At 39.3% G+C, this 27,670-nt stretch overlaps 1 protein-coding gene across 14 annotated transcripts in view; it reads left to right on the forward strand.

The window, feature by feature from the left end:
- zbbx (zinc finger, B-box domain containing) overlaps positions 1-27,670 on the forward strand; it is a 40,500-nt gene that overhangs the window by 342 nt on the left and 12,488 nt on the right. For 5 of the 14 annotated variants that reach the window (XR_008573100.1, XM_054793580.1, XM_054793588.1 and 2 more), the window contains 9 exons: positions 38-115; positions 1,712-1,838; positions 2,202-2,315; positions 8,324-8,411; positions 9,764-9,818; positions 10,490-10,599; positions 20,364-20,574; positions 22,413-22,572; positions 26,659-26,759. Coding sequence is in view for 13 of the 14 variants with exons in the window: in XM_054793580.1 (XP_054649555.1) it covers positions 1,774-1,838; positions 2,202-2,315; positions 8,324-8,411; positions 9,764-9,818; positions 10,490-10,599; positions 20,364-20,574; positions 22,413-22,572; positions 26,659-26,759 (904 nt within the window). In the remaining variant the exon portion in view is untranslated. Of the gene's footprint in view, positions 1-37; positions 116-1,064; positions 1,338-1,711; positions 1,839-2,201; positions 2,316-8,323; positions 8,412-9,763; positions 9,819-10,489; positions 10,600-18,399; positions 18,622-20,363; positions 20,575-22,412; positions 22,573-22,846; positions 23,139-23,711; positions 24,124-26,658; positions 26,760-27,670 lie in introns of those variants that run through there. The other 9 variants (XM_054793589.1, XM_054793591.1, XM_054793592.1 and 6 more) reach the window with 8 other exon arrangements.

Here is a 27,670-nt window from a genome sequence, read left to right on the forward strand (position 1 = left end):
AAAAGTTGTTTAAATGCTGTCTCAATTCATTTTTCAGCCTTTTCTCTGACACAAAGCGTGTAGCGTGAATATTCGAATAAGGTGACAGGTTGTCTACCTCGTTAGATACTTTGAGGTGAGTTTGGCTGCCTTTTTCACATCCGTATTCTTGTCCAACTACTCCAACATACACATTCATTTAATTAATTTTTTTCATTTTGTGGGTCAGAACTTGCAGGACGGTGGAATAGTGGTTAGTGTCTGCCTCCCAGTCAGTAGATCTGTGTTTGAATCTCTATTGGAACACTTTTGTGTGGAGTTTGCATTTTCTCCCCATGTTTTTTTACTCCGGCTTCCGCCCACATTCCAAAAACATGCGTGTTAGGTGAATTGGAGGCTCTAAATTGTCCATAGGTGTGAATGTGAGTGTCAGTGTTTGTCTATGTGGCCTGTGTCCAGGGTGTACCCCGCCTCTCAACTCACCAGCTTACCTGTCACCCTAATGAGGACGAGCTGTATAGAAAATCAATGGATCAGAACTGTCAATTTAGTGTTTCTTTGCTGTGATGACAAGACTATTTGTCATTGAAATGATTGTTACTATGCTATAGGTTTTCATTAAAATAGCTGACCATCCGGCCACAGTGTGAATGGTTGTTTGTCTATATGTGCCCTGCGATTGGCTGGCGACCAGTCCAGGGTGTACCCCGCCTCTCGCCCAAAGTCAGCTGGGATAGGGTACAGCTTACCTCCGCGAACCTAATTAGGATAAGCGGTATAGAAAATGGATGGATGGATGGATAGCTGACCATCCATCCATTGTTTACCGCTTAACCTCTTCCGGGGTGCAAGGAGATGGAGCCTATCCTAGCTGACTTCGGGCGAAAGGCGGACTACACCCTGGACTGGTTGCCAGCCAATCACAGGGTACATATGGACGCACACAACAATTCACACTCACATTTGATGATACGGCTCGGGAGCCAGATGTGGCTCTTTTGATGACTGCATCTGACTCTCAGACATTTCTTAACATCATAAAATGTGTTTATTTTAATTTGTTTTCCTGACATTTTAAAGTAAAACATTACAGAAATCACAGTGTTAAAAATAACATGAAAAATATGCATTCTAATGCATTTTAATCCATCCATTTTATTTTCTAGCGCAATGCCAGCTGTCCTTCCCATGTTTTCTGTGTCAGACACCAAAACTTGATTATTATTGGGGTCGTCCCGCCAATAATCAAATAGTCAGCTAGATAATTGTGCAGAGACAGCCCTTTTGATGAAAAAGGAAAAGAAAGAAAGATACGGAGTACGGCGCAAAACCATGCAGCACCAGAAGTTGCATTAATGGTAAAAAGTAATTTATTAATAATTATTGGTTAGCTTCAATATAACAACATTATTACAAAGAATACATTCAGAGACTTATTATATTATAAAATTGTTAGTCTTCCTTAAATATACACACATTTGGTTGTATTCGCTGTTAAAAGATATGATATGGCTCTCACGGAAATACATTTTAAAATATGGCTTTCATGGCTGTCTTAGCCAAAAAGGTTTCCGACCCCTGCTCTATAGCTTTTGGCAAATATGTCCACTCTAGTCATGGGTTCATTTTTAGAAGATGATGACAGGGGTGTTATATAGTCTATGTAGTCAGATTTATTTGAAAATGAGTATGATCACGCACGTAATGTTATTATTGTTGCCTCTCATTGCAGAAGAAGTGTTTTTGTTAAAAAGACACAAGAAGAATACCCTTGCGCCTAGCCCAAGAGGAAACATGAATTTAAATGACTTGGTGGCGTTTCCCTTCAGTAAATCCAAATCGTTACAATTCAGCTCAAGGTAAGTTAAGATAACATCATTGATGTAACCAAAGACTTTTGGACTGTTTTATACTGTACATCAAGATTCTGATACTTCAGCATTCTGATACTTCTGCATTGCGCCCCCCACAGTTTCTCATTTACCAACCAGTAATTGACTGAATTGATGCTCAAGTCTGGTGGTACACTCCTCCGGTGACTAATTGATGAAAATATTGATCCGCCATGGCAACAGGGATCTGTAAATGCAGTAGATTAATTGAACATATTGATGAGAGACTGGCTCACCAATCGGATGGAGTGGGTCATTTGTATGATTGACTGTCATTGATTGACTTCATACTCAGGGAGTGTGTGTGTCCATATCTGTGCGTTACCATAGGAACCCACAAGGCCTGCAGACGGATACAGCGGCTCTCGCCCAGCAGGGCAATGCAATGGAAGAAATGCTGCAAAAGCTGAAAGAGAGCATGAAAAAAGAGAAAGGAGAGAGGGGGTGAGTATCAATGGTGGAGAAGTATGTACTGTATAACAATGGCAGTCCAGCTTTAATTAATACATTGGAGATCAATATGGGAAGACGGCTTCGGATGATGCTCACATAAACATTGCTTTTTGACATACAGTACTGAAATATTGCAACATTTACTTCTTTACTGGGGCCCAGTAAAGTTGTCTTTGTTATTTTGACAAACACTCCAAAGGTAATGGCAGTGTTGTGATTGTGTTCCATGACAACTTGTATAACCAAACTGCACAGTACTGCGAGGGTATTATTTTATTTAGCTACTTGAGATTTTATAAGAAATGCTGTGTAGTGCTACACAGCAGCAAACTAAAGCTCGGAATAAACAAACATTTCTCTCTAATCTAATGTAATCGCACACAACTTTTGATACATACTCTTTCTAGGGCATATTGCAATGTGCAGGTATTCCTAATAAGCTACAGTATGTCCCAAAAGTTGAGTACACCCCTTGTTTCTGTGGGCGCATTCCTCCACATACTATAGTTTCCACATATAGTGTGAAAGCACGCAGGTCACATGAGGTGGGAGATTACAAGTGTCCACAAGGTGTTTGCTTGGTATTAATCCTGTGATAACACTACAGAACAGTTCTGCTGTCTTTTTTAACATGCATGGATGATGGATGGATGTTCTCAACAGCTTGGGAGTGATAAGAATACAGTACAGTTGTCCCTCGCCATGTCGTGCTTCGAATTTAGCGACTTCACTATCACGGCTTTTCAAAAATATATTAATAAATCATGCTGTTTTGTGGTCGGGTCTGGACCCAATTAACTGCAACAAACGAGGGATGTTGGCGGTTACAGTATCTCTCCAAACTATTTACATTTCTGCAACTATTTTTATTGTACTATATACTCACGTTTGTTTAGACAATAATGGCAATGTGTTGTTTTCAGAGGATATGCTATATAAAGCTGCACACTGACTTTGAGAATACAGTCGTCCCTCGCTACATTTTGGTTCGAACATCGCACCCTCACGCTAGCGTGTTTTTTCAAAAATTAATAAATAATCTCTGTTTTGTGCTTGAGTACGGCCTATTAGTAAAACATATGGCTATTTATGCAAATTGTACATATTCTTGGCCTACATTAAGCATTTTCAAGATTACAAATGGCTAAATGAATGAAAATGCAAATGCAAGGCATTCAGAAGATGTGATATGTAGTGTGATATCTGTGACTTGTTGTGTGCGCCTTTTAGGAGCGGGACCTGGGAAGTGACATGTGGGCTGTCAGCAAGTTAGAGTTGACTATTTTTAGCTGGGTGTTGGTGTGAGTTGTGGCCAACAGCAGCCCCTGTGTTAATGTTCACAGCATATGTGTTTTCTGCTTGTCAGAACAAGTGATTGAAGTGCATCGTAGTCTCTCCTTAACCACAAACAACAACATTATAGAAGTATTCTACACTGGTCACTAGGTGTCAGTAACGTTACGTTGATGAGACAACAGCCTCCGGAGGACGTACGCTGTCAATGCTAACGTGTGTTGTTAGCATTGATGTGTCTGTAATGTCTTATCTATGTTTAGGGTGTCTTATTTTCTGTTATTATGTCTACTATATTGGGTAATACGAATGTAAAAGTGACTATAGGGTTAGGTTGTTATTTCATGTCCAGAGGGCTCTAGTAATGCTAAAAAACATATTTAGAAGGTTTTCTATACTCTAACTACGAAAATATGCCATTTGTAAAAAAAGGCATCCTACTTTGTGGAAATTGACTTATCGTGGTCAGGTCTGGAACCAAAGAACCGTGATAAATGAGGGATTGCTGTATACTACAGTATATTCTTCAAAGGTTGCTGAAATGTAAGGGGCTGTACTTGTGAGATACTGTATCTACAGTATCTGTTTTATATACCATACATAGTCATCTAAATAGGTGACCCTAGTGAGGATAAGTGGCAAAGAAAATTGATGGATTGATGGATGGATATTGCAAAACGACAGTAATGTTCCCAGTAGTTATTTTTTGATTTGTAGACATTACAAGTGACATTTCTTTCGATCATCTGGTTTACATTGTTCAGGCTACCTGAATTAGAATCCCCATAATCATTCCTGAAACAGTCTATTCTTCTCAGGACAATAGGAGTACATATTTGACAAGCTCTCCCTGCAAGTCTTCAAGCTGTGATCCATACTTGAGCTGTGCAGTTGCTGTGTATTAGCGCTTTGTTTTTCTCTTTGCTTGTCCCCCAGATTGCAGCGCTCCCTGAGTAGATGCACGGCTCATCCTTGTGTTAGTCAGATTCAGTTATACAGGCTGAAAGAATAGCTGAACAAATTTAGTTTGCTGAAAGGAGGTGTGGTATAATCACTTTGTGATGAGTACACAGGCAATAATAAAGTCAGTCTGACGGCTTGGGGCAAATGCAGTACATCCTTATGTGATTGGGTCTGCGCAACTCTGCCTTAATTTGTCTTTGTCTTCAGGCTTTGAAGGGTTGTAGATATAAGATCTATTTTGCCTCATCCAAAAGTACCGTCCAGAATGACTTTTTCCTCACTCTTTCTTTGCTGTGCTGTTTATCTTAATTGATCCGGCTGAAATGGCCAGGAACCCTAATAGTTAAATATCAATGTACATTCTTTGCAGAGTTGTTTGTATGTGGTCTTTTTATATTGTCGTTCATTTACATAGTTTGTAATTAAGTGAGCATTCAAACACAAATAGAGACAAGGTGTAATAATCATTGGCCAGAATATGAATGCGTTTTCACTTAGCTGAAGTGACCTCGTCCTTTGTCTCACATTTTTTAGCAGCGTTTACACTTGCACGCATTTTCCCTCAGCATTTTCCCGCAATTTATAAACATACGTGTGAATGTGGACTTATATAGTTAATTCTGTCTGTCTGGGTGTTTCTTAATGCACAGTCCACAAAAATCCCACACAGACACTTTGTGTGTCCAGGTGGAATGTCCTCAAGTGACATCTTGTCATCCTGCACGAGTAGAGGTGTGCCTCAGCTGTCTCCCTTGGCGACTGTCAGTTGCCAGGACGATGGCACCAGTGTGATTACCTGACGCCCATACCCCAGTGTCAGCCTGGCACACCAATGGATTTCAAAGTTGGCAACTCTTGTCATTTAAACACACACATTCTCTCTCAAACAGATATTGTCTGACTTTCAGTAACAGGTTGCCAGCTCAACCCAAAATAAACAGCCTTCACAATAGCATAAATAATTCAGCTGCATGAGCATGAATAACTGCCATCTAAATGAGGATTGCGTTTCATGTTTTCACTCTGCAACAGGCAGGCCTGACTAGCATTTGTGCATTCATCATGTACATCTGCATCTTTATGAATGGGGGAAAAAACAAACATTTTATATATGTGCATCTGTTATATACAGTCATGGAAAAAATAATTAGGCCGCCCTTGTCTCTTCAGGTTCCTGTTCATTTTAATGCCTGACACAGCTAAAGGTACCTTTTGTTTGGACAAATATAACAATGGCAACAAAAATAGCTCATAAGAGGTCATTATTTTGGCAGTACAATGCTAGAGCTATTCATGTAAGAACTTAATTGACTTTGGTTATAATCAAGAAAACCATGGAAGTTCCTTGATATCAGCTCTTAAATTAAACTCTTATGGGCTATATTTGTTATCATTGTTATATTTGAACAAACAAATGTACTTTTAGTTGTACCAGGCATTTAAATTGATCAATAAACTGAAGAAACAAAAGTGGCCTAATAATTTTTTCCATGACTGTATTGTATATAATTGTTGTCAAAAACCAAACCAAACAAACAAAGCCATTATATTTCTCCTTAGGTTCAAGTCCTTAGGGTTAGTGGGTTAAAACATGTTTTAAATTCAAACAAACATTTCAACGAACAATATGACAATCATTTTTAAATATCCTGTGAGAAAAGGCCTGAAGGTTTCTTTCATGAATGAAGGACATTACACACAAGTCCCAGAGGCCCAAGATCCCCCTTTGGACCTGGTTCAGGGCATCAGACAGTTCTTAGATAGTCTCTGGCACGATATGTTGGTGGATGCGTTACATGAAATCCCAAAGGTTTCCAATTGATTTCAAGTCTGGCGAAGGCACAGGACAGTATCAATACCAAAACTGCTGACACACTAAAACCTCATGGGGCCGACACTTTGTGGCCATGGCATGTATGGATGGGCCACTCTGGAGGAGCTGCACAATCTGACAAACTTCTGTTGTTTGGAGCTATCACTTCATTCTGCCACAACTGACGGGATAGGGGATGTCTTGCTGATTGCTTCTCTATTTCAATTTTGTTCTGCTCCATTTCCACAACAGAAGGTGAAACTTGATTAACTTAACTTTGATTAACTGTGATGATATCTTTTCTGAGCAGTTTTGTAACGTCAGAAAACACAAATGAACTTTTTTTTAGTAAGCTTTTATTGTCGTTGCACCGTTTGACACAACAAAATTGCGTGGTTCCTTTTCCACAGCTGTGCACTTCGCAAAATACAGAGACGGTAAGAAAGGATGATGACCTAATTTAGTTTGTGCCTATTTAACTACGCCCCTCACCATGTTGATCCTAAGTCATGGTTTTAAGAAGATGCATCAAGAATTTACTTGTCAGCTGCTTGACATTTGTTCTCTCTACATTTAAAGCTTGCAATAAAGTCTCAAAGTGTTTTAATGTTGAAATTGGATATTAGAAGAAAGTGCTTTTGGCTTTGGCTTTTGAAAATATGCTTTGTTCCGATTTTAGCAGTTCAAGTTGGTTGTTTCCTTCTCTGACTAGTGAGGCGCCTGTGCCTGAAATAACATGAAGGACAGTTTACTTTAGTGGTGGCATGCAGATCAAACCACATCAAGATGTCTGTAATCAAAGAACTACCAAGATATATTGCCCAAACAAGCCTTCACGCTATGTCTAACTTCAGTGAATTGAAACTGACACAAGTAGGATGAAACAAACAAACCTATCTGTGTGTAATCTGAACAAAAGCACTACGGACCTCTGAGATCAACAAAAATCCGACTTGTGAGAGACAGGTGTGGGAACACAGATGATGGTGCCTATTGGCTGAGAGAAAGAACAGGGCTGAGCTTCCAAATCCTGATTAAATTGACACTGAGAAAGTACTGTAAGTTAATAACCAAGGATAATTTCAATTTGGAGACACTTTAGGGCAAGGGCAGGGAACCTATGGCTCCGGAGCCAGATGTGGCTCTTCTGATGACTGCATCTAGCTCTCAGATAAATCATATTTATTTTATTTATTTTGGCAGACATTTTAAAGTGAAACATTACAGAAATCACAGTGTTATAAATAAACGTTCAAAATATAAAACTTTCTTATGCATTTGAATCTATCCATTTTCTACCGCAGTGTGGGTGGCCAGAGCCAGTGCTAGCTGTCCATGATATTTTCCGGGTCACACAACAAAACTCGATTATTACTGGATCCTGCGGTAGCCTCACCCGGGTCATCGAGATGTCAAGAAGTAAACTTCCCTCCATATTAATCAAATAGCCAGCTTGCTAATTCTGCAGAGCTAACCCTTTTGATGAAGAAGATGGTGAAAAGAAAGAAAGATATGGACTACGGTGCAAAACCATGTAGCACAAGAAATCTCATTAGTGGTAAGAAGTGTTTTATTTATTATTGGATAGCTTAAGTATGACAGTGTTATTAAAAAGAATAAATTCAAAGACGTACTATATTCTAAAATTGTCTTGCTTAAAAATGCACGTATTCAGTTGTATTCAATGTTAAAAAATATGATATGGCTCTTATGGAAATACATTTTAAAATAGGTGGCTTTCATGGCTCTGTTAGCCAAAAAGGTTCCCGACCCCTGATTTAGGGAATAATTAATTTCAAAATGCACAAAGGAAGAACCGAAGGAATTCTAATGATTATTCGATACTGCTGTTGGAGCAGTGATATGGCATATCCTATCAAAATGATTGTGTAATTATTGCCAAAAAAAAGTCTCCCTTTGTCTTTTTTAGGCATTCAGGAATTTTTCAGTGGAAGTCGGGACAACGTGGATCAGTAAACAGCAGTTCTCCAATTGCTAACACCAAGAAAACACAAAAGGTAAAATGTCTGTCTACTCGTGGAGCAAGTTCCTGCAAAAATGTAGTTAAAAGTTTTAATTAATTTGACATCTATCCAGCCTATTATTCTGGACATATTTTTTAAGCTTTGGTATATGGATAGAATGCCTAATGTGCCTCTACCAGTGACATCATTTTAGGTTTCACTATCACGTTTGAAGCGCTCTGTGCATTGAATATCTGACATTAAACGTTAACACATTATGCCTTGTCGTGTTTGAATGTAATGCATTGTAACTGTGCATAAAAGCTTTGAGTTTGGATTGTTCTTGAGTAGTCATGGGCGAAACTGCGTGATTGAAGCAATCTAAATTTGGCCTACGATAAGGACTGTAATTGTTGCCCTATCACGATAACGTACGTTGAAGCAATCTAGCTGCAACCTGCAAAATAGAGAGTGACAAGTTACAACATATCCTCAATGTAACAAGTAAATATGGCTGAAAGTGAACATTAGAGGCTGGTGAGAAAGGCTGCTGCAACGTCCATCATTTGGACTTCGTTCGGGTTTAAGCTGTCCGACCAGCAGCAGAAAAATATAATCTACAGAGTGTGTGGGACAACAATTCTGGTGTTTCGGTTCAACTAGTTCTCATGTTATTTGGCTTCCGAGTCCAGCTGTGGCATCTAGGTCAACTCGTCTTTTTGTATTGCGAGATTTGGTGTTGGGTTTGTGATCCAGAATGGCTGAATAAACAAGCAATGCTATCAACGGGAATATTGTAATACTGTATACTGTTATACAGCAGTTTGCTATGTGCAGTATTGTATGATTTTGGTGAACATTTTGGTGAAAAACTGAATCATACAAAAGCAGGGGCATTTGACTGGTTTGACTGTTAAGGTTTGACTGTAAAGCAGATGTTTTGCAGTTAAGGTTACAAAGAACACTTAAAACATTGATAACAAGTTCATAAAATCACAAGCTGATGCAATGTTCTTGAAAAAAATAAGCCTAAAAATATTGCAACTTTACAAAAAAGCTGCTTTGAAATCAGGCATTTTAGGCCACAACAATCCCCAAAAAAGACTGTGAAATCCCGAACGAATCTGAGGACATGAACAAAAACATGAGTTGACCTCGCTGCCACAGCTGGACTCGGGAGCCAGATAACACGGCAGCCAGTTGAATGGAAACACCGGCAAAGAGAGGCAATACGACCAGTTTGTTTTGCCACCTCAAAAACCAACTTCCCATGTTTTTAATTTAGTCATGAACTGAATTTTTCCATCCAAAGAATTGCATACAAAAGTATAAACAACCTTTACTTTAGAGTTGTTTTGCTCCAAGCTTGAACAAATTGTTATTGCTGGTTTGTGTCCTGTGTCTAGCAGCTGTCAGCAGGCAAGGTGAAGATTCGAGTGCTGAAGGATGAACCTTTAACAGGTAAGTAGTTTTCAGCCACGGCATGGGGCTTTAGCTGCAGGGCTTCAAATGGATATGCTCTTCAAAATATTGTATTTTTAAATAACCTGGGAGCAAAATCTTTCTACTCTCCACATGGAGGTTAATATTTAAAGGGAACCCTCACTGTTCTGACAAGTTTGCCTTACAAGATAGAACATTTATGAGCATTCTAAATATATTAAAAAGCCATATTAAAATCAGCTTAAAGGTTTTAGATTTTTAAATATTTGAAGGAATGTCAACTATGCTGGTATTATATTGCAGTGTTGTACATGTAAAACACTCTTGGTCGCTCAATGTTCAAGCATATTTTTAAATGCTGTGTCCTTACTACTGTAAAAATTCACAAGTATAGCATTGCAATCTGAGGATCTAAGGGCAGAAATGACAAAATAAACACATGTGCTAACATTACCTTGTCTGGTTCAATTCAGGATGCGGATTGCAATCCTCAGTCTCCACTTTTGGCTTGTTGTCATGCTGCTGTCTCGTGTCAAATATGTCTACTTCATTTGGCCAACAATCTTATTGCACAGACAGACCCTGAAAAGACCCCACCTGGTGAACATTCCAGGAACGTTTAACTCCAGAGGACCGGAAACACTTCTCGAAAGCCTCATGGTTGAATCACTGTATCTCTGTCTCTCCAGTTCCACCTCATCTACCTTTGTGTGAAACCTGCTGTTGTCCTCAGCCAACAAGACAAAACGAGATAAGGGGACCGACGTTTGGACAGGATGACACCACAGGTGATGGACAGGTAAGCACAAACCCATGTGTGTATTGATGCAACAATGTGTGTGCACGGGAATTAAAGAAAAGTGTACCAGTCATTGACTAGCTGGGAGAAATCACTTGTTGACATACATAGTGAGTATGGGTGTCATGCAAGATTAAAACGTGACGAGAGTTCTCGTTCGCAAAAAAATGGTCTTGCGATAATAAAAAAAATAAATTTATCACGATAAATTGAAAATTCACGCAATAATTCTGCCGGCTGCATATATTGCCATGTGCATGCATGTCCTTTTTTAGTGTGTCTCACCTCCAAACAGGCAGGAAAAGGATTCACTGTGTGCATTCACTCTGGTCTCAAAAAATGTTGACAATAATATCGTTTAGTGTCCGTTTCTGGAACAATTAACAGTTCAAAACGCTCCTGCATTGTTTTGTGAGTAGGATACATAAAAGTTACATACCGTCATATTTTTTCATTGTACTTTTCTAAAAATTAATGTTAAAATGTCGTCTCATCTTGTTCTCCTGGGCCCAATCTTGTGCATCGTCTCATCTCGTGAGCTGGGTGTCTTGTGACAAGGAGTTTCAAGGGAAAGGACAAAATGCCCTAACTTTTTTAAAAGCAATAAGCCATTCAGCTTGTTTTGACCTTTGCCTCAGTCTTATTCCTTCTTCCTTGTAAATGCCCACGACTCGCACGTTTCGACATACTGTACTTCATTTTGTCTCTCACTCTTGATTTTATCACCTTTTTGCTTTCCTTCCTCTTATTAATGTGCAGATCTCCATCATGGTGTCACTGATGTTTAAATTTCCTTTCTTTGCCTCATTGTTACCGTGACATTACTGTCCAAATCTGTTGGCGATGAAGCAATGCTGTAGCCACTGATCGATAATCAAGTGACCTCTCATCAGAGCACTGCTTTTTGTTTTTTGTTTTTTTTTTTACTTCAGCAGAAGAGAGGGTGTTCTGCAGCAATGGTAAATTTAAACCTCTGCATGGTAGCACCCACAGTGAGATTGGTGTTGATGCTGAGTCATGGCAATGATGGGAAAGCGCTTCAACTGTCTCTGCCGTTGTGTTTGTGACTTCACTTCACAACCACCTTACACAAAACTGCATATGCCAATACACCAGTGTTTCTGAGAAAATGGACCAAAAAGGGTATGGGGATGTAATATGTAGGGGAGGAGAAATGAAACGTCCAACACTATCAAGGCTCGATTGCAAAACAGTAAAATAATTTTTTCTTTTAGAAATATGCTTAGAAATACTGCTTTGCCTTGCTTGAGGTAATTGTCCCTTTGTCATCACCACTGCCCGCTAGAGCCACTGATTTTAACTCATGGACTACACTTTAGAGAAACATGATGCCAGACATCGTTTAGCTTTCTTTCAAACGATGACTCACACCGCAAATTGCACACAGTCAGGCACCCAAACACTATGCATGCACTGCATTCACACAAAACTGGGGAACTAATTTCCTCTAGCGTGGCAGTGCAGTGATGTGCTGCTTGTTGCCTGATAGGATGCCCAGTCCCTGGAGAGTGGCTGTAATTCATCCTCAGGCCTGAGAGAGGAAAATAAGGGCCAGCTTTATGGGACCATTACAAGGCAGTGTTATAATTTTGTAGGCTTGCTTCTACAGTACTTGTTTGCGCGACACAAACACTCACAGGTATATCAGTGAAAAGGAACATATGAAGCAAACGCACAATGACATTAATCCATCCATTTTTTTGCCGCTTATCTTACTAGGGTCACAGGACGCACAATGACAGATCAGACACTAAATCAAGAAATGAATACATAATAGATGACTATAGCACAGATGTTCTCGAAGGCCAAACATTTGGCAGAATCCTCTGACTTCTGCCCAGCAACAAGCACATGCTCAGAATAACTAATACAGCGAGAAAATATAATCCGAACGAAATCCAATGGTGAAATTGTAAAAGTTGAAAGTCTAAAATTGTGTAAATGTGTAAATGTTCATTTGTAAAACAATGCCAGCAATGCCGCCTTGCCTCTCTACTGTGTAATTGTACAGTAGATGCTGATGCAGTAACGCTTTTCAATTAAACAAAAAATGTTGACCTCAAGACTAATTCAGAGACATGCAGTGGTGTGAAAAGGTGTCTGTCCCCTTCCTGATTTCTTTTTGTTTTTTGCTTGTTTGGCACACTTAAATGTTTCAGATCATCAAACAGATTTAAATATCAGTCAATGACAACGCAACTGAACACAAAATGCAGTTTTTAAATGAAACTTTTTATTATGGGGGGGGGAATCCAATCTACATGGCCCGGTGTGAAAATGTGATTGCATAACTGGTTGGGCCGCCCTTAGCAGCAACAAATGCAATCAAGCGTTTGCGATAACTTGCAATGAGGCTCTGACAGCACTGTGGAGGAATTTTTGCAGAATTGTTGTAATTCAGCCACTTTGGAGGGTTTTTTAGCATGAACCGCATTTTTAAGGTCATGCCACAGCATCTCGATAGGGTTGAGGTCCGGACTTTGACTAAGCCACTCCAAAGTCTTAATTTTGTTTTTCTTCAGACATTCAGGGGTGGACTTGCTGTTTTATTTTGGATCATTGAGCTACTGCAGAACCCAAGTTCATTTCAGCTTGAGATCAACAGATGGCCGGACATTCTCATTCCTCCTTTGGTAGAGAGCAGAATTCATGGTTCCATTTATCACAGCAAGTCTTCCAGGTCCTGAAGCAGCAAAACAACCCCGGACCATCACACTACCTTTACCATATTTTACTGTTGGTATGATGTTTTGAAATGCGGAGTTACTTTTACGCCGGATGTAATGGGACACACACCTTCCAAGAAGTTCCAACGTTTGTCTACCAGACCACAGAGTATTTTCCCAAAGGTCTTGGGGATCATCAAGATGTTGCGCTCTTGGGGTAATTTTGGTTGGCCGGCCACTCCTGGGAAGGTTCACCACTGTTCCATGTTTGTGGGTGATGGCTCTCACTGTTGTTTGCTGAAGTCCTAACACTTTAGAAGGGAAGTCACCTTTTTCAGTCTGATAGATCTCAATTTATTTGTTATGTTTTAACAGGGGGCAATCACTTTTTCACACAGGGCCATGTAGGTTTGGATTGTTTTTCTCCCTTAATAATAAAAAGTTTAATTTAAAAACTGCATTTTGTGTTCAGTTATGTTGTCATTGACTAATATTTAAATTTGTTTGATGATCTGAAACATTTAAGTGTGACAAACATGCAAAAAAAACCCCAAATCAGAGTGCAAACACTTTTTCGCGCCACTATATGCCCCCCCTCACCCCGTCTCTCTCTCTCTCTCTCTCTCTCGCTCGCTCTCTTTCGTACACACACACACACGTGGTCTGTCTCAGTTACAGCAACAGCATTAAGCACTTCTGTCAAAGTTTATTTGTCAAGGTCGGGTTTCCAAGATAGGAAATATATCCAGCTTTTAGCTTCTACTCATTGTAAATGGTATAAATCTTGTATCCACACAGATAACCTTTGTAATAATGGAAAAAAAATCCATCTATACGAGTGAGGGCTTCTTTTTGTGTGTATTTTGTTGACAACCATTCATTCAAGATGCTTGAACTTTGTCGGGTGAAATTCTAAGCTTTTGCTAGAAGTCATTTTTCAGAAAGGCATAAAATATAAATTTTACAAAATAAACATGGGACTGTGACAAGGGCACTAATGTCATGATGACAACAGAATATTGCCGTTTGGCAAACTGCACTGAAAAGAAGCCGAGGGAGTCATTTAATTACTGAGTCTGCTCTTTGCACCGACAGTTGTACGTCTTTTAAAAGTTGAACTATTGAACTATGTGCATATCAGCAGACAGAAGATAGAAAAGAGTCCATATTAGTTGTGGTGTTTTCCAAAGATGTAGTTTAAGCCAACGGCAGGATTTATAACAGCAATTGCCAGTTAGTCACAGGTCACATATACGGTAGAGAGCCATCTACATTGAAACCTAAGCACAGTTTAGAGTCTCCAGTTAACCTAACATACATGGTTTTGGAAAATTGCAAGAATTTACATTTTGCACTGGGTGATTTAAGGAGGTTTTAAGTACAGCTTCAAAATGCATATAGAAGAAATGGGAGTGAGACAATAATTTTTTCGAGTAAGCATTTTATTGCAAACAACCATTCCTCCATCCTTTTCTGTACCGCTTGTCCTCACTAGGCTCGTGGGTATGCTGGAGCCTATCCCAAATGTTTTTGCGAGAGGCGGGGTACATTGCAAACAACCATTTAAGTGAAATAGTTCGTTCATCAACTGATTAAAAGTTGAAGACTGTAGCCTTTAAAAAACAAAATCTTCGCGCTTCTTCCAGAGGAATGACATCGCTCTTTTGGACCAGCCTGTGTGTTCCCCTGATCTAAGTCCAAATGAGAATATTTGGGGATGGATGGCAAGAGAAGTTTGCAAAAACGGACATCAGTTCCAGACAGTGGATGCTGTCCATGAAGCCACCCTCTCTATCTGGAGCAACTAGCCTCCTGGAAACACTGGCATCAAGCATGCCCAAACCCATTTTTGAGGTGGTAACAAGAATGGTGCAGCTAGTTAATACTGTGTCCTTTTTTAAACATTTGATTTCTATTTTAAGAGCGTTTGTTTTTTTTTTTTTTAGCTGTGGTCTTAAACATTTGATCAGCTGATGAACTGATTATTTCAGTTTAATTGTTGTTTGCAATACATTGCTGACTCACATTTTTGGTCTTAGTCCCATGGTCTTAAAATTTTGATCAGGAGTGTACTACACTACAGTACTGGTAGAACAATCCTGATTTTTTCCCGTCGCTCTTCTCATTATCCACCAATCACAGTCAGTGTGTGCGAGGTTCTGTATCGCTTCTGGTTTTGCTGTGATAATTATGACAAGTTGTTGTTTTTATTTCATATTGCTGGATTTATTACTTGGTTATCATTTTCTTTATATTATTGAAGTATTTCAATTACTATTATGTGCATACAAACTATACACAACCCTACTTCAACATAGTTGAGGAGCATTGATATATCTTCAGTGACCTGTTCTCTGGAAAGATGCCAGGTGTTTTGTTTATTTGTGAAGTACACTCAAGCAGTGCGCCGCATCCACAGCAACTTGGGGTGCACGTGTGTAGCTCCCTCGCTGAGTGAGATATCCTAATTGTGCATGTGTGTATATGTAGCCAGATTGTACTTCAATAATTTACCATCACAGGTTCATGCCAAACGCTTATGGGTACACAGATAGAACATAACCATGTGGCACCTGAGGTATAAAGGTGTACTGTGTTGTCTGGTTTGCCAAAGTTCACCTACAGGGGGCACTGGGGCTCCAATTATTCTCATTGTGGTAGTCCTAGTCCTGTCAAACATCTGGTCAGACTAGATGCAATCATAATCACCCATGTCGAGACATTAACACTTAAATAATGGATTGCATCTATTTCTAAAATTACTTCTTAAGCCAGATTTGCAAAGAAAGTATTTTAATAGTAATCCCACAATACACATGGTATTTGCTCCTGAAGCATGGGAAATTTACACCAGCATTACCATTAAATTGTCTCTAAATTGTCTTGTGGTTAGGATGATTTTTGATTTTGTAGACTGTAGCACACTTAAACACTGGCTGCAGTGGAATGACCTCTTACCAGGTTTCTGACCAGTGATATTGTGGTTCAGCTTTGGTAGCAAGACCAAACTTTGAAAAAAACACTCACAAACAAGCACTGTAATTTATAATTTATATTTTTCTCTGTTTTGTATACACGCCTGTATTTCCGAGGCTGTTGTCAGGTCTCTTCACGTTATGTACTCTATATGAGTTGATGCCATACGTGGATTATATAACAAAAGCATGAGCCGACCCAAGCTTGATACAATATCATAAAAAACAGTTATTATACAGTTATATCATAAAATACAGTCAACTGTTAAAATGAATAGTACACAGTGTAGATAAGTATATTTTTTCAAATGTTGGCAGTAACGATCCCTCTTAAGCTGCAATCACGCAGTGTTCCTGCGTTGTCAGTGCACAGCACATCTATCTCACCTGAACTAAAAGTAAAATAAACACAACAATTTATTCTGTACCAATGCAATGCAATGCAACTCAGTGAGTGACAGGCGACAACAAGCGGTAACAACATATAACAGGCGGACACTGTCCAGCCAATGGTAAGATCCTGTTGGTACGTATTTACTTACGCAGCCAATTAATTTATTAACAGTATGTTATGTAGTGTATGCCGCTGTTTTGCAGGTTAGCACATAGCTTCTGGTGCAGCGGAGTTAAAATGGCTAAATGCTGCTTGCCGACCCTGTTTTATGGCGACACAAGCAGGCAGTGCCACTCACCAAGCCGAAAAAAAGTGGTTCTTTTAAGGTGGACTGTCTGTGGGGGTATGTGTGAACAGAAGAACAAGAGGTGAATCTGGGCGAGATGTATTTTTTTATAAAGGGCTGCTCTGAAAAAACATGCTGCAAAGCAAAGTACCAAGCCAGTTTTCTGAGTGAAAAGTGTGGACTGAATTTGTGGCTTAACCATGCATGTAGTACTCCCGTGTTTTTATTTTGATGGCCGGACTTACAGGATACAGGAAGTGCTACAGGATACAGGAAGTGCTATGCCGAGTTTTTCCGAGTGTTACCAAAGGGACTCGGATATGGTTGTGGTTTGAGAGATTGAGATTTTTTTTCTTTTTTATTAAAATTTTTTATTTAGACAAAAGTAAATGTGTACAACAAATGTGGCATCGATTTCAAGTAAATTTTCAAGATGAACTAGCGCCAGAACAGGCTGCTGCAAAACATAAAGGAAATAAGGAAATAAAAGTATACATAATTATCAAAATAAATGGTAAACAAGAAAAGAAATAGTTCCATGGCTTGTTTTGTCTGAGGTTGACAGTAAAGAAAGCTACATTGTGAAATATCCCTTGCCTTCTGTTTGAACCCACACGTATACAAAATACAACAGAATGGAACTTGGACTACCTCAAGTTCTCAGGTTTTGGACAGGTGTGATACTACAGTGTGCAGTTCTGATGGCACTCATAGGCGTCCAAGGCATGTTCAGGTCGTTTTTGTGTATGCTCCGACACTTGGAAAAATTAGGGAGACCATTGGTTGGCAGGGTCAACCTTTGTCAGTTGCAGGTCACATTGGGCTTCTCATTTAAGTTGCTTTGTGATACTGCGGTGGATGCCCTCTTCATTTTGAAGTGCACACATCCCTACCCTTATTCAATCACGCTCAACTGTGTATTTTGGCAGGGTACAAAGGCTAGGGATTATACACATGCAGCTGACGCATGCATCTCTCGCTCTTCAGCTAATCCTGTGTCATTTGTGTTGGAAAGAATGTGAGCAAAGGGGACAGAACAAGAGACATGAAGTCAGAAAGAATATTAATTTCAGAAAGATGTACCAGGTCTGACTGTAGTTTCTCATCACTTTGTGTACACAGGTTTAGTATATTTGAATGTTTTAATGTATTATTATTTTTTAAAGGGGACCTATTATGCATTTCCTCTTTTCTGACCTATAAATGTTGTTACAATGTTGTATTCTCTTGTTAAATGGTGCCAACTCGTCAGATAATGAGGTTTGCTCATTTGGAAGTGAGACCTGAAAACACTTTTGGATGGCTCTGCACACTGTGCTTTACAGAGTTTTTTTAAACATTGAGTTCCACTGACGTCAACACAACTCGGACTTCCGTATGTGCTAAACGCTGTAGGCCTGCCCTCCCCCCGCTCTGCTCTGTTCACTGTGTTAGCACATATGGCTCCCAGGAAATGTTGGTTTGGGTGTGCCTAAAGAGGTAAGCATCAGGCAGAAGTGGTTGGAGTTGCTGATTCCCGGCCAGTAAGAGAAACATATGCTCATCTGTCAACGGCACTTCACACGGGACTGTTTTGTGAACATGGGCCAACACAAAGCTGGACTATCCGCCAAACTGTTGCTGAAGTCTGACGCCTTTCCAACGTTACTTGGTTGTGTTGAAGAGTCAGAAGAGCAACCTGTAAGTAACAACTTATCAATTCCCTGACTGTGTTTATTTTGTTTAAGTAATCGGACAAAAGCGGTTGTCTGTGTAGCGTTATAGTGTATGCATACATTGAGCGGACGGAGTGTGACCAATCACAGCGGAGTTGGCTCGGCAGGAGGTGAACCTGGAGGATGGCTGGGTGTGGACTAAATTACATAGACCGTTTGGGCGGGAAGCAGTAATTCCAAGCTGCAGGAAGAGGTGCAGAGTCTGGAAGATCTAGAAAGCTTTCTGTTATGGGTATTAGCTGCTCTGTAGGAGTCCTGAACTCAATATAAAGGCCCGAAAATTAGTATAATAGGTCTCCCTTAATATTGCTTAATTTTGGCGTATGTTGTATGGGATGGCTGCATCCATCAGCAATGAGCTAACATGGTAACACAGTAATTGAAAACAATGTCTTGTTTGATTTTCAACCAGCATCCTCCCACTTAAATATGGAAAGGTTTTTTTTTTTTTTGCATTTACATTTGAGAGTGAAAAATGTGTCTCCTGATAAAAATCCTGATTTTGACCTCCAGTCTACCATTTTCCCCCATAAAATATAATGGAAATAAAACATCTGTGGAAATAAACAATCTGTTCCAGGGTGAAACTGTTGGCATCATAAAAACCTTATTAACAGTAATGGCAATCTTTAGTTGCCAGTATAAACCTAAGTTAACCACTGAGTGAAAAGTAAAAAAAAAAACAATTCTCTCTGTGGTTGTGCACCTGTTTTTGTGTGTAGTTCGTTCTTGACATCTTCAAAGACAGATGAATAGTTTTCATGTTGGTTAACCTCAGTAGTCTGTGTGGTCAGTTGTGATGAATGAAACAAAATGGGTTTTGTCTGTGGTTCAGACATATGCAATTATTGCTAATCAACATCAACATTCAAGCAGTCTGCTTCCCATTTTATCATTAATATAGAGATACCTGAACTGTTTGATATGTGTGCAGTTTAAAGTTGAGAGGGTTGACAAAGTCCGCTCTGTTTCAGGGAATGAGCCAAAGCAACTGAGAAGGATTTGCATTTTGGTGGCACTGACAATTTATATGGGAAAGGAATTAGCTTTGAAGCATGAGTGAACAGTTTTGGAGAAATAGCAGACTTTGTGATTGAGTTAAGGTGTTGTGCTCACCTGTAAGACTGTTTGGCCAAATGATCTTAGCGTTAAAGTTCATACCGTATTTTCTTAAGTTTTGATAATGTAATTTCTGTTTCAAGAAATGAGCAAAGCCAATGGAGAAGAGATGTAATAGACTGCAGTACAAGTAAAATAAAATTGGTATCAAGTAGACAGTGACGGACGTTTGATGCATTACATAAAAGGCCACATTTGGTGTCAACATGGCACCGTGTTATAATGTCTACTGGACATGAGAATTTGAGTTTTTGTCATGCCAGGCTTGTACAGTTAACTGAGCTCCCATATAAATATGTTGAGACAATTAAGTATTTACTTCTGCTCAAATTGGCAGTTACATACACACAGCCTTGAAAAAGCTCATTAACTGTCCCTTCTATTTGTTTTCTTCAACACCTAATTATTCAGCTATGCGGTGGCAGTACACAGATTAAATTGTCTGCAATGCAACATCACAAAACGTGATTTTTTGGACTATCATTTAATTTGTATTTATGTTTTACAGTACTGTAGATCGAGATACGTTAGGATGCATACATATTTTGGCATGTTTTCTCATTGAGTGGACCTCTTTTTTTATTGCAGATGTTTGTTGGAGGTTATGGAGAAGAGAAAAGGGTGGAAATGACTAAGAAAGAACCCAAAAAGAATGTGAAAACTGCTTTTCAGAATTCTCTTCTTGGCGGACAGTATGATGAGGAGGAGTCCGCGAGATCTTTTCAGGAAGCTCTCAAGCAGTGGAGAAAAGAGAGATGTATCAGTGCTGGAGAACAAGTCACTACGTGGACACAAACAGGTGAGAAATGCCACAAGATAATCAAAATCATAAACACTGCAGGGTGAAATCAAAGCTGGACACCGTTCCAAAATTTACGCAAGCATTTATTTTTATTAATATTTATTTCACTTGTAGATCGTGATACATAAAACAATGCCAGTTTTCAAGGCACTTTACAAATGGAGCTGGTCTAGAACCGTGGTCCTCATACATTAAAGAAAGCACTTTGGCAACAGAGGCAAGGAAAAACTGTGAGAAAGAAATGTCAAACAGAACAGAAAGATAGGTCTTGGTTGATTTACTTTATATTGGTAGCACTGTTTAGTTAAAAAATGTTCACGTTGTAGAGGAAACACCATCGTGAGTACACATGTCTTAAAAATTTCTATTGTAAAGCTTATACTACAGTTGTTTAATATTTAAAACTGTAGTAGTATGCAAGTTAAAACAACTTCAGTGAGATTTTCCCAAAAAATTACTTTTTTGCCATTAAAGTGGCTCCTTGGAACTTGAACCTTATTCATTCCAGGAGGCTTCTTGACCTTGGATTTGTTCCAATTTTGAATTAATTGTTGTGCCTTATAAGAAACAATGGAAACTACATTAATATGGTCCAGTGGTTTAAATTTTGGCATAAGTTGTCATTTTTCTATAATTAAGATGCAAATTACATATGAAACAACTTTAGACAAAATGCTGCCATCCGTATGAAAATATTAGCATCAACTTGAAGTAATTAACATCACTACCTTGGAATTTGGGAGAGTTAAGTACAGTAGGTGTAACTAACAAACTCATGAGCATGGTGAAATGATAACACGTGTTATACCTTGGAAAATGTGTTATTTAACTGCCTCTTGTGCTGAAGTGTTCCAAAGACATTAAAACCAAGCTACAGTGGCGAACAACCCTAATTTGAAAGGTGGTTCTTGTTATACAACACAATGCACAATGTGGTATCTTGTACAGGGTTGTTTCACTGTTGAAAATACAAACTGATTAATTCAGCCATGTCTATCACAATGTTTGTGGTAATATGTAGCATTTTTGGGAGCATATTCCTTGCTACATCTACAAGTCGACATTCTTCCTCCTTTCATTTTCCATCAGTCTTGAGTGCTGCCCTTCTCCTAGCCTCTACTGTGATGTGTTTAGAGGCCTTCTGGAAAGTGCTTACCATTGCAGTAAGAAAAATAATCCATGGTGGTTGCATATTGAGATAATGAGAGAAGTGTTATGGATGGCTGTACTCCACACCACAGCACTCATCCCCCCCGACCGTGTGTGAATGTATTTGTACCTCTGCATCAAGCCTTCCAAGTTGTGGGTCTGCATGTGCAGCAGAGCGTGTGTCTGCCGGTTTGTGCTATTAGTGATGTTAGTCTAGGTTCTGTGTGTCTAGGTGTTTGTGCTTTTTATTTGCCCTTCTATTTTCTCTGCCTTACCGCTAGGACAAACTCTGTCCCTCTCCTCATTCGCTTTATTCTGCAAATTACTGCCAGCCCCTTCAGCCCTAATTATTTCTGTCAAGCCACTGGCTCTCAGGTCCAATTTAAAGCTGCCACTGTGGACTTCTAAAGTGTTGAGAGCAATCATAACGTTTTTCTTACCTCCATCTGTACTATTTGCATGTGCTTACAATGTTCAAATTGTATTGTATACATCTTTCTTATTCCTTATGGGCCCTGCTGATATCTGTCTGTGTTTTGGCACTTAAGGTGCAATGAAAAGGTGTTTTCTCACTTCTTGAGAAAAAGTTGTTTCCTATTCTATTGTTATGTGACACATTCTTTCAGCTAGGCTTTGTTTTGCTTTTAATCTCTTGTAACCCAACTTCATTGTTGATTCTTTTCCAGTATCAATGCCTGGTGTAGCAGTTCAGGCTGACATTCGTCCGGAAAGAAGCCATGAAGGACAAGAGGAAAGGTGGGGAAATGGCAAGGTACCCATCAAGGTGGAGTTCCCTGAAAGCAGACTCACCTACATGGACAGGTTGCTTCTCAGGAAGCACCGCAGGTATAGTCATTAACATACGTTTTACCTTACTACCTTTTATTATTGATTTATTTATTTATTATGCTATGATATTATGTATTTATTATTATCAAACCTTTAAACGTTTCAGGTAAAATGAAAAACTAAACTAAAAACGTGTTACTTTCAATCGTCCTGATATGCTTTGACAAAGGCTAGTTCCAAAAGAAGTACGTTGGCCCCTATTTGGCCCTGAGTCATTAAAAAAAACCAACTATAAAACAGTGACTTACCAGTTATGTGCTACTGTAAACAGGTCTACTGGAGCTGAGGGTGATAAGTGAAATGATTGACATATAGACCGGCCAGTGACTGCATAAACAAGAGACTGAGATGCCAGCCACTGACAGTATAGTCTTATCTCTACAGTATATATAGTTTCTATATCCAGAGAACATGCAAGAAGGCAGAGAAATGCAAGTCACTGTGCAATGGAAGATTATATGCAGACTGAGGTAATGAAATGCTAGATGATTTTAAAATTGGACACTTTACCTGATTTCTAAATAGACTAATGAGAGTGATTTATGTTGTTATAACAAAAAAATATTTTTGTGCTGACTTAATTTGTACATCGACTGTATGTAAATGCAGATTTATGTTGCAAAACTTGTTAATTTAAATAAATCTCCTTGAGTAGTTGAATTCTTGATTATCTGTGTGCCATCATTTTACCATCAATTTGTTGCTAAAATCAATAATAAATGCAGACCATTACTGTGACCCCATAGAAACGCTTTTATTGTGACCATTGGAGACATGGTGGTGGTCAGCACTGTTGCCTCACATCAAAAATGTCTCTAGTTTGATTCCATCATCGACCGCTCATTACATCAGACTTATGGGTCTTTCTATAGAGTTTGCATGGTATCTGTTTTATCCGTGTCCTCCGCTTTCCCCCATAACCAAAAGGATGTATGGTCAATTTCCAGTCAGCTTCATTGAACAAAACATTTTGCTAAATTATGTTTTACTAAAACAGGCCCAAATAGCACATCTTGCCACTGCGTCTGCCTTTCTCGTCACTCAAAGTAGTCTCTCAGCTCTTATTGTGAAACACGTGTGGCTTCAACAGGCCCCATAATTACAACTTTTTGTTTCTCTGTGACTCCTTTTGGGAGAGAGTAGCCCACCGGAGACTGGGCCAGAGTGGAGGAGCGCTTGAGTCCACTTGTTGGCCCACTGACTTCCTGAGCTGGACTGCTGTAGGTCCCTAGCTGCAGAAGCCTTTAAGTGAGGATCAGAGGGGGGAGCCAATCTAGGGTGCAATAAGCCTGCAGCCATGATGGAGGCAGAGCTGAATGAAGAGACTGAGCGACTGGCTGGCTGGCAGAAAAAGAGTGAGATGCTGAATTTTAACAAGTTTCTGAGAGTGACGGAAGGACGGAGTGTGAGATGTTTTATAGATGTCACTAAAGTGGAGAGGAGTATTAGAGTCGTATACACCACCAGTCTTGTGACTACAAGGGTTGTCAGGCTGATTACGTGAATTTGCTGGGCAGTGTGGGTGGGGTTAATGAGCACCTACCTCCATCTATGCCAAAGTCAAAGTATCTGTGATTAAGGCACTGAACCTTTTCAAAAAAAAATCTGTACAGCCCGAGGTCTCATCCTTACTGCACCCGTGTAGTATTGGCAAATTTGAAAACGAAATCCACTCTACTTTGACCTCTGTCAAGGTAGTCATGTATCATTACCATTTGTTTCTTAGCAAGATTCTAACAAAAATACTAAACCTTCCTAAAATATTGGAGCAAGGTAGGCCAATGGTAGATATAAACTAACACCCTATACACTAAGTCCCCAACTAACGAACACTATTGGTTCCAGACGACCGTTCGCTAGTCGAATTGTTCTTAAGTAGGGGAAAAGATAATATTACCAATGATATAGGTACTACATGTACGTGTATACATATACAGTATATACGTATGTATGTAAATATGAGTTTGGATGTAGTAGTAACATTAAACGAGGATAATTAATGAAAAAAACAATAATAAAAATGATGTAAAAATACGTAATGATAAATGTTATTTACCTTTGAAGAGGAGTGGCCGAGCATACGTCGGTGGTGGTGGTGGAGGAGGAGATATTGAAAAAAATGACAAATCGTCGTCGTCGTTAGAGTCTTCTAAAAGCAGTAGTGTTCTGTGGGTGGTGTAGAATTAAGCAGGCCTATTAACTCTTCATAAACTTTAATCACAAGCTGTGCCTGGTTGCATGTACAGCTACAACTTATGTATCCTTTTCTTCATGTATCCTCCCCCTGGACTTCATCGCCTGTTGGTCCCATTAGCAGTGTCACAGTGCCCTCTACTGGTCAAGCATGTGAAATATGGACTTAAATATAAATAAATATGGACTTATAAGGCAAAATACATGAAAATATAGACCAGTCTGCTTGTGTTCGTATCTCCGAATGTTCGCTAGTCGGATGTTCGTAAATTGGGGACTTAGTGTACTCACCTTTACACTTGTATTACCCAATGTAGTAAACATAATAAGAGTAAGTAAGTCATTGTGTTCTCATCGTTCTCATGTGTTTTATTATGGGAATTCTTGTGCCTACTGTGGGATCATTCATCCTGCAATAAAAGCCTGTTCTTCCGGTGATCAAGTTTGGCGCTCACCGAACATTACTCGTACAGTAACATTACTGCCACTACATATAATTGTCTTTCAATGCATCTTTTGACTGTTTTGTATTTGTATTTTAGTTCATCTAGCCATTTTTATGCTTGAAAATGCTCAAGTTATGAATATGTTTTGACTAATAATCTGTATTCAACCACGAAACAGCATGATTTATTCATATATTTGTGAAAACAACAGTGAAGCCACGAACCGCGAAGTGCCAATGGACGACTCTATTTTTTGACACAATACACTTGTTCCACCTTCCCAACACCCTGCAGTTTTGTAGAACCTGCTTCAATCCAATGATCCTCACAGATCCTAGCAGCCTGCAGACCTGATGAAATAATGAATCACACGGTCTCATGTATAATTCCACAACATGGCTCGATCATAAATCAGAGGTGACCTCTAAATGATCTAGATTTTTAGATTATCCTCTTCTTCCACTGCTGCTGCTTGACACTTTACCTGAGCAAAGTTAGTCACAACGTCAACAGAGTCGATAGATCATTAAATAGCTATTGAAATAGCAATTTTGTTGCCAGTCATATATCATAGACCATTTATAAATTAGTTTTAAAAGCCACAACAGTAAATGTCCATTACAGTGTGACTAGTAATAAAAGGGTAGAATCTGTTCTCTCTGTCAGAGTTCTGAACTCCTGCTTCAAGGCCAGTGTTCCAGGGAGACAAATAACGCTTCTGATAGGAGTTAATATATGCATCAATGTATCTCACCTTATCATGGCTGATGTCATGTTCATTTTGTAGCAAAGTAATCAGATATGATTATCTGCAATCAGTCCCACACAGTCCACTTAACAATGAATTTATTAACTGATTATCCTGCCTATGCCCAAAAATACAAACAACCAACTTCTCGTCTCTTGCCCCACCACCTGAATTATAAATTCATTCAACCGATGCAGACAGTGAGTCTCCAGGCTACAGTGTCTTGTATGGATAATGGAAAAGTGAAAGATGAAGCAAAGTGATGACAGGAGGGACAGCGATTAAATATCACATACCGAGTCCATTAATTACAAAGACAAATAATAGATACATTGGCATGCCTGTGCAGAGTAAAGGCTGAAGAAGAGGATACACAGAATGGGCAATATTTCACGTTGCGGTCAGATTGTGCACATTTCTCTCTCACCAGCCTTGCACTTTGCCCTGCTTAGAGAAATGAAGTTGACTGGAAAGGTTAAGACAGACAGTGTGAAGGACAGGGGTCAGTGCATTGAAGGTGAGCTGGAAATTTTAATAGATAACTTAAAAACAAAAAAAAAAAAATTGGGTCCAGGTGTACACCTGCTTAAGATAAACTGAGAAATGCTATCTTATTCTCGTATATACTGTACTAATGTGTGGTGGAATGACAATAACTAAGTCTTTACATTTTGATTTAAATTTCTACTTTTATAGAACCCCAGTTGAGGCTAGTCATCCATTATTGGTCTCCTATACAGCTTTTAAATCTATGAATGATGCAAGCATTGAAGAGGAACAGGCAAGCAGCCTAACAGGTAATGAACCACCCCCTTTTTATGTCCCATTAATGTACAGTAATAACAGTTCTATGCTTTTGTTTTGGCTGCTTATACCCAAATGAGTGCTCAAACTAAACATTTAAGGGTGTAATGGCCTTGACAGATGACCTGCACGCATAAATAGAAATGCATTAGAGTTTAAACACAGAATGTTATCTCCTGAGTGGGTTTGATGCATTGTGCCCGCCTGTCCCATCTGTAACAGACTAATGTGTAATCACAGGCTCTGATTGTGTGGGCAGATGCATGTCGGGGACGACTCAAGCCTGACAGGTTGCACTTTGCCTGGGTAAGAAGATGGACAGGGTAGACAGGGCAGTGGGGGTTTTGGGTCTGCATGCCTGTCTGATGCTTATGGCTTGTCAGTCGTCAGTCAGGGGAATGTCCCAGGTGTTTGGCCCCCAGCGGTAGCTGTTAGGAGACAGGCCAGGGTTATTGCTCCCCTAGCCTTAGGACTCTGAGGCTGTCAGATGTCTCTTTTATCTCATCCATCAAGATTCACTCCAATCCTGAACTCATGTAAATCAGCAAGTTCTTATCCACCTTAATCCTGCATCATAATATATTTTCTATAGCAGGGATATGCAGATACAATTTTAAAAGGTCCTGTCGATAAAAATGTTTTCAAGCCAAGGCTGGAAATATATTACAATAGAATAGGCTTTTATTGTCATTGCACTGTTTGACAAAACAAAATTAACCTTCAATGTGAGCAATGTGAAATTTTGTCAGCAATTGAACATGAAACTGAAATACAATTTCTAAAGAGACTCGAAATATTACGATTCGGGAAGGTAAACCCTGGAACAGAAGCTGGATGCAAGGATGAACAGTTCACAAAAAGTCTTTAATCAGAAAAATATTGGCAAAAAACATCTTTGAAAGCA

Source organism: Dunckerocampus dactyliophorus, chromosome 12 (genome assembly GCF_027744805.1).
Source record: "Dunckerocampus dactyliophorus isolate RoL2022-P2 chromosome 12, RoL_Ddac_1.1, whole genome shotgun sequence".
Classification (NCBI taxonomy): domain Eukaryota; kingdom Metazoa; phylum Chordata; class Actinopteri; order Syngnathiformes; family Syngnathidae; genus Dunckerocampus; species Dunckerocampus dactyliophorus.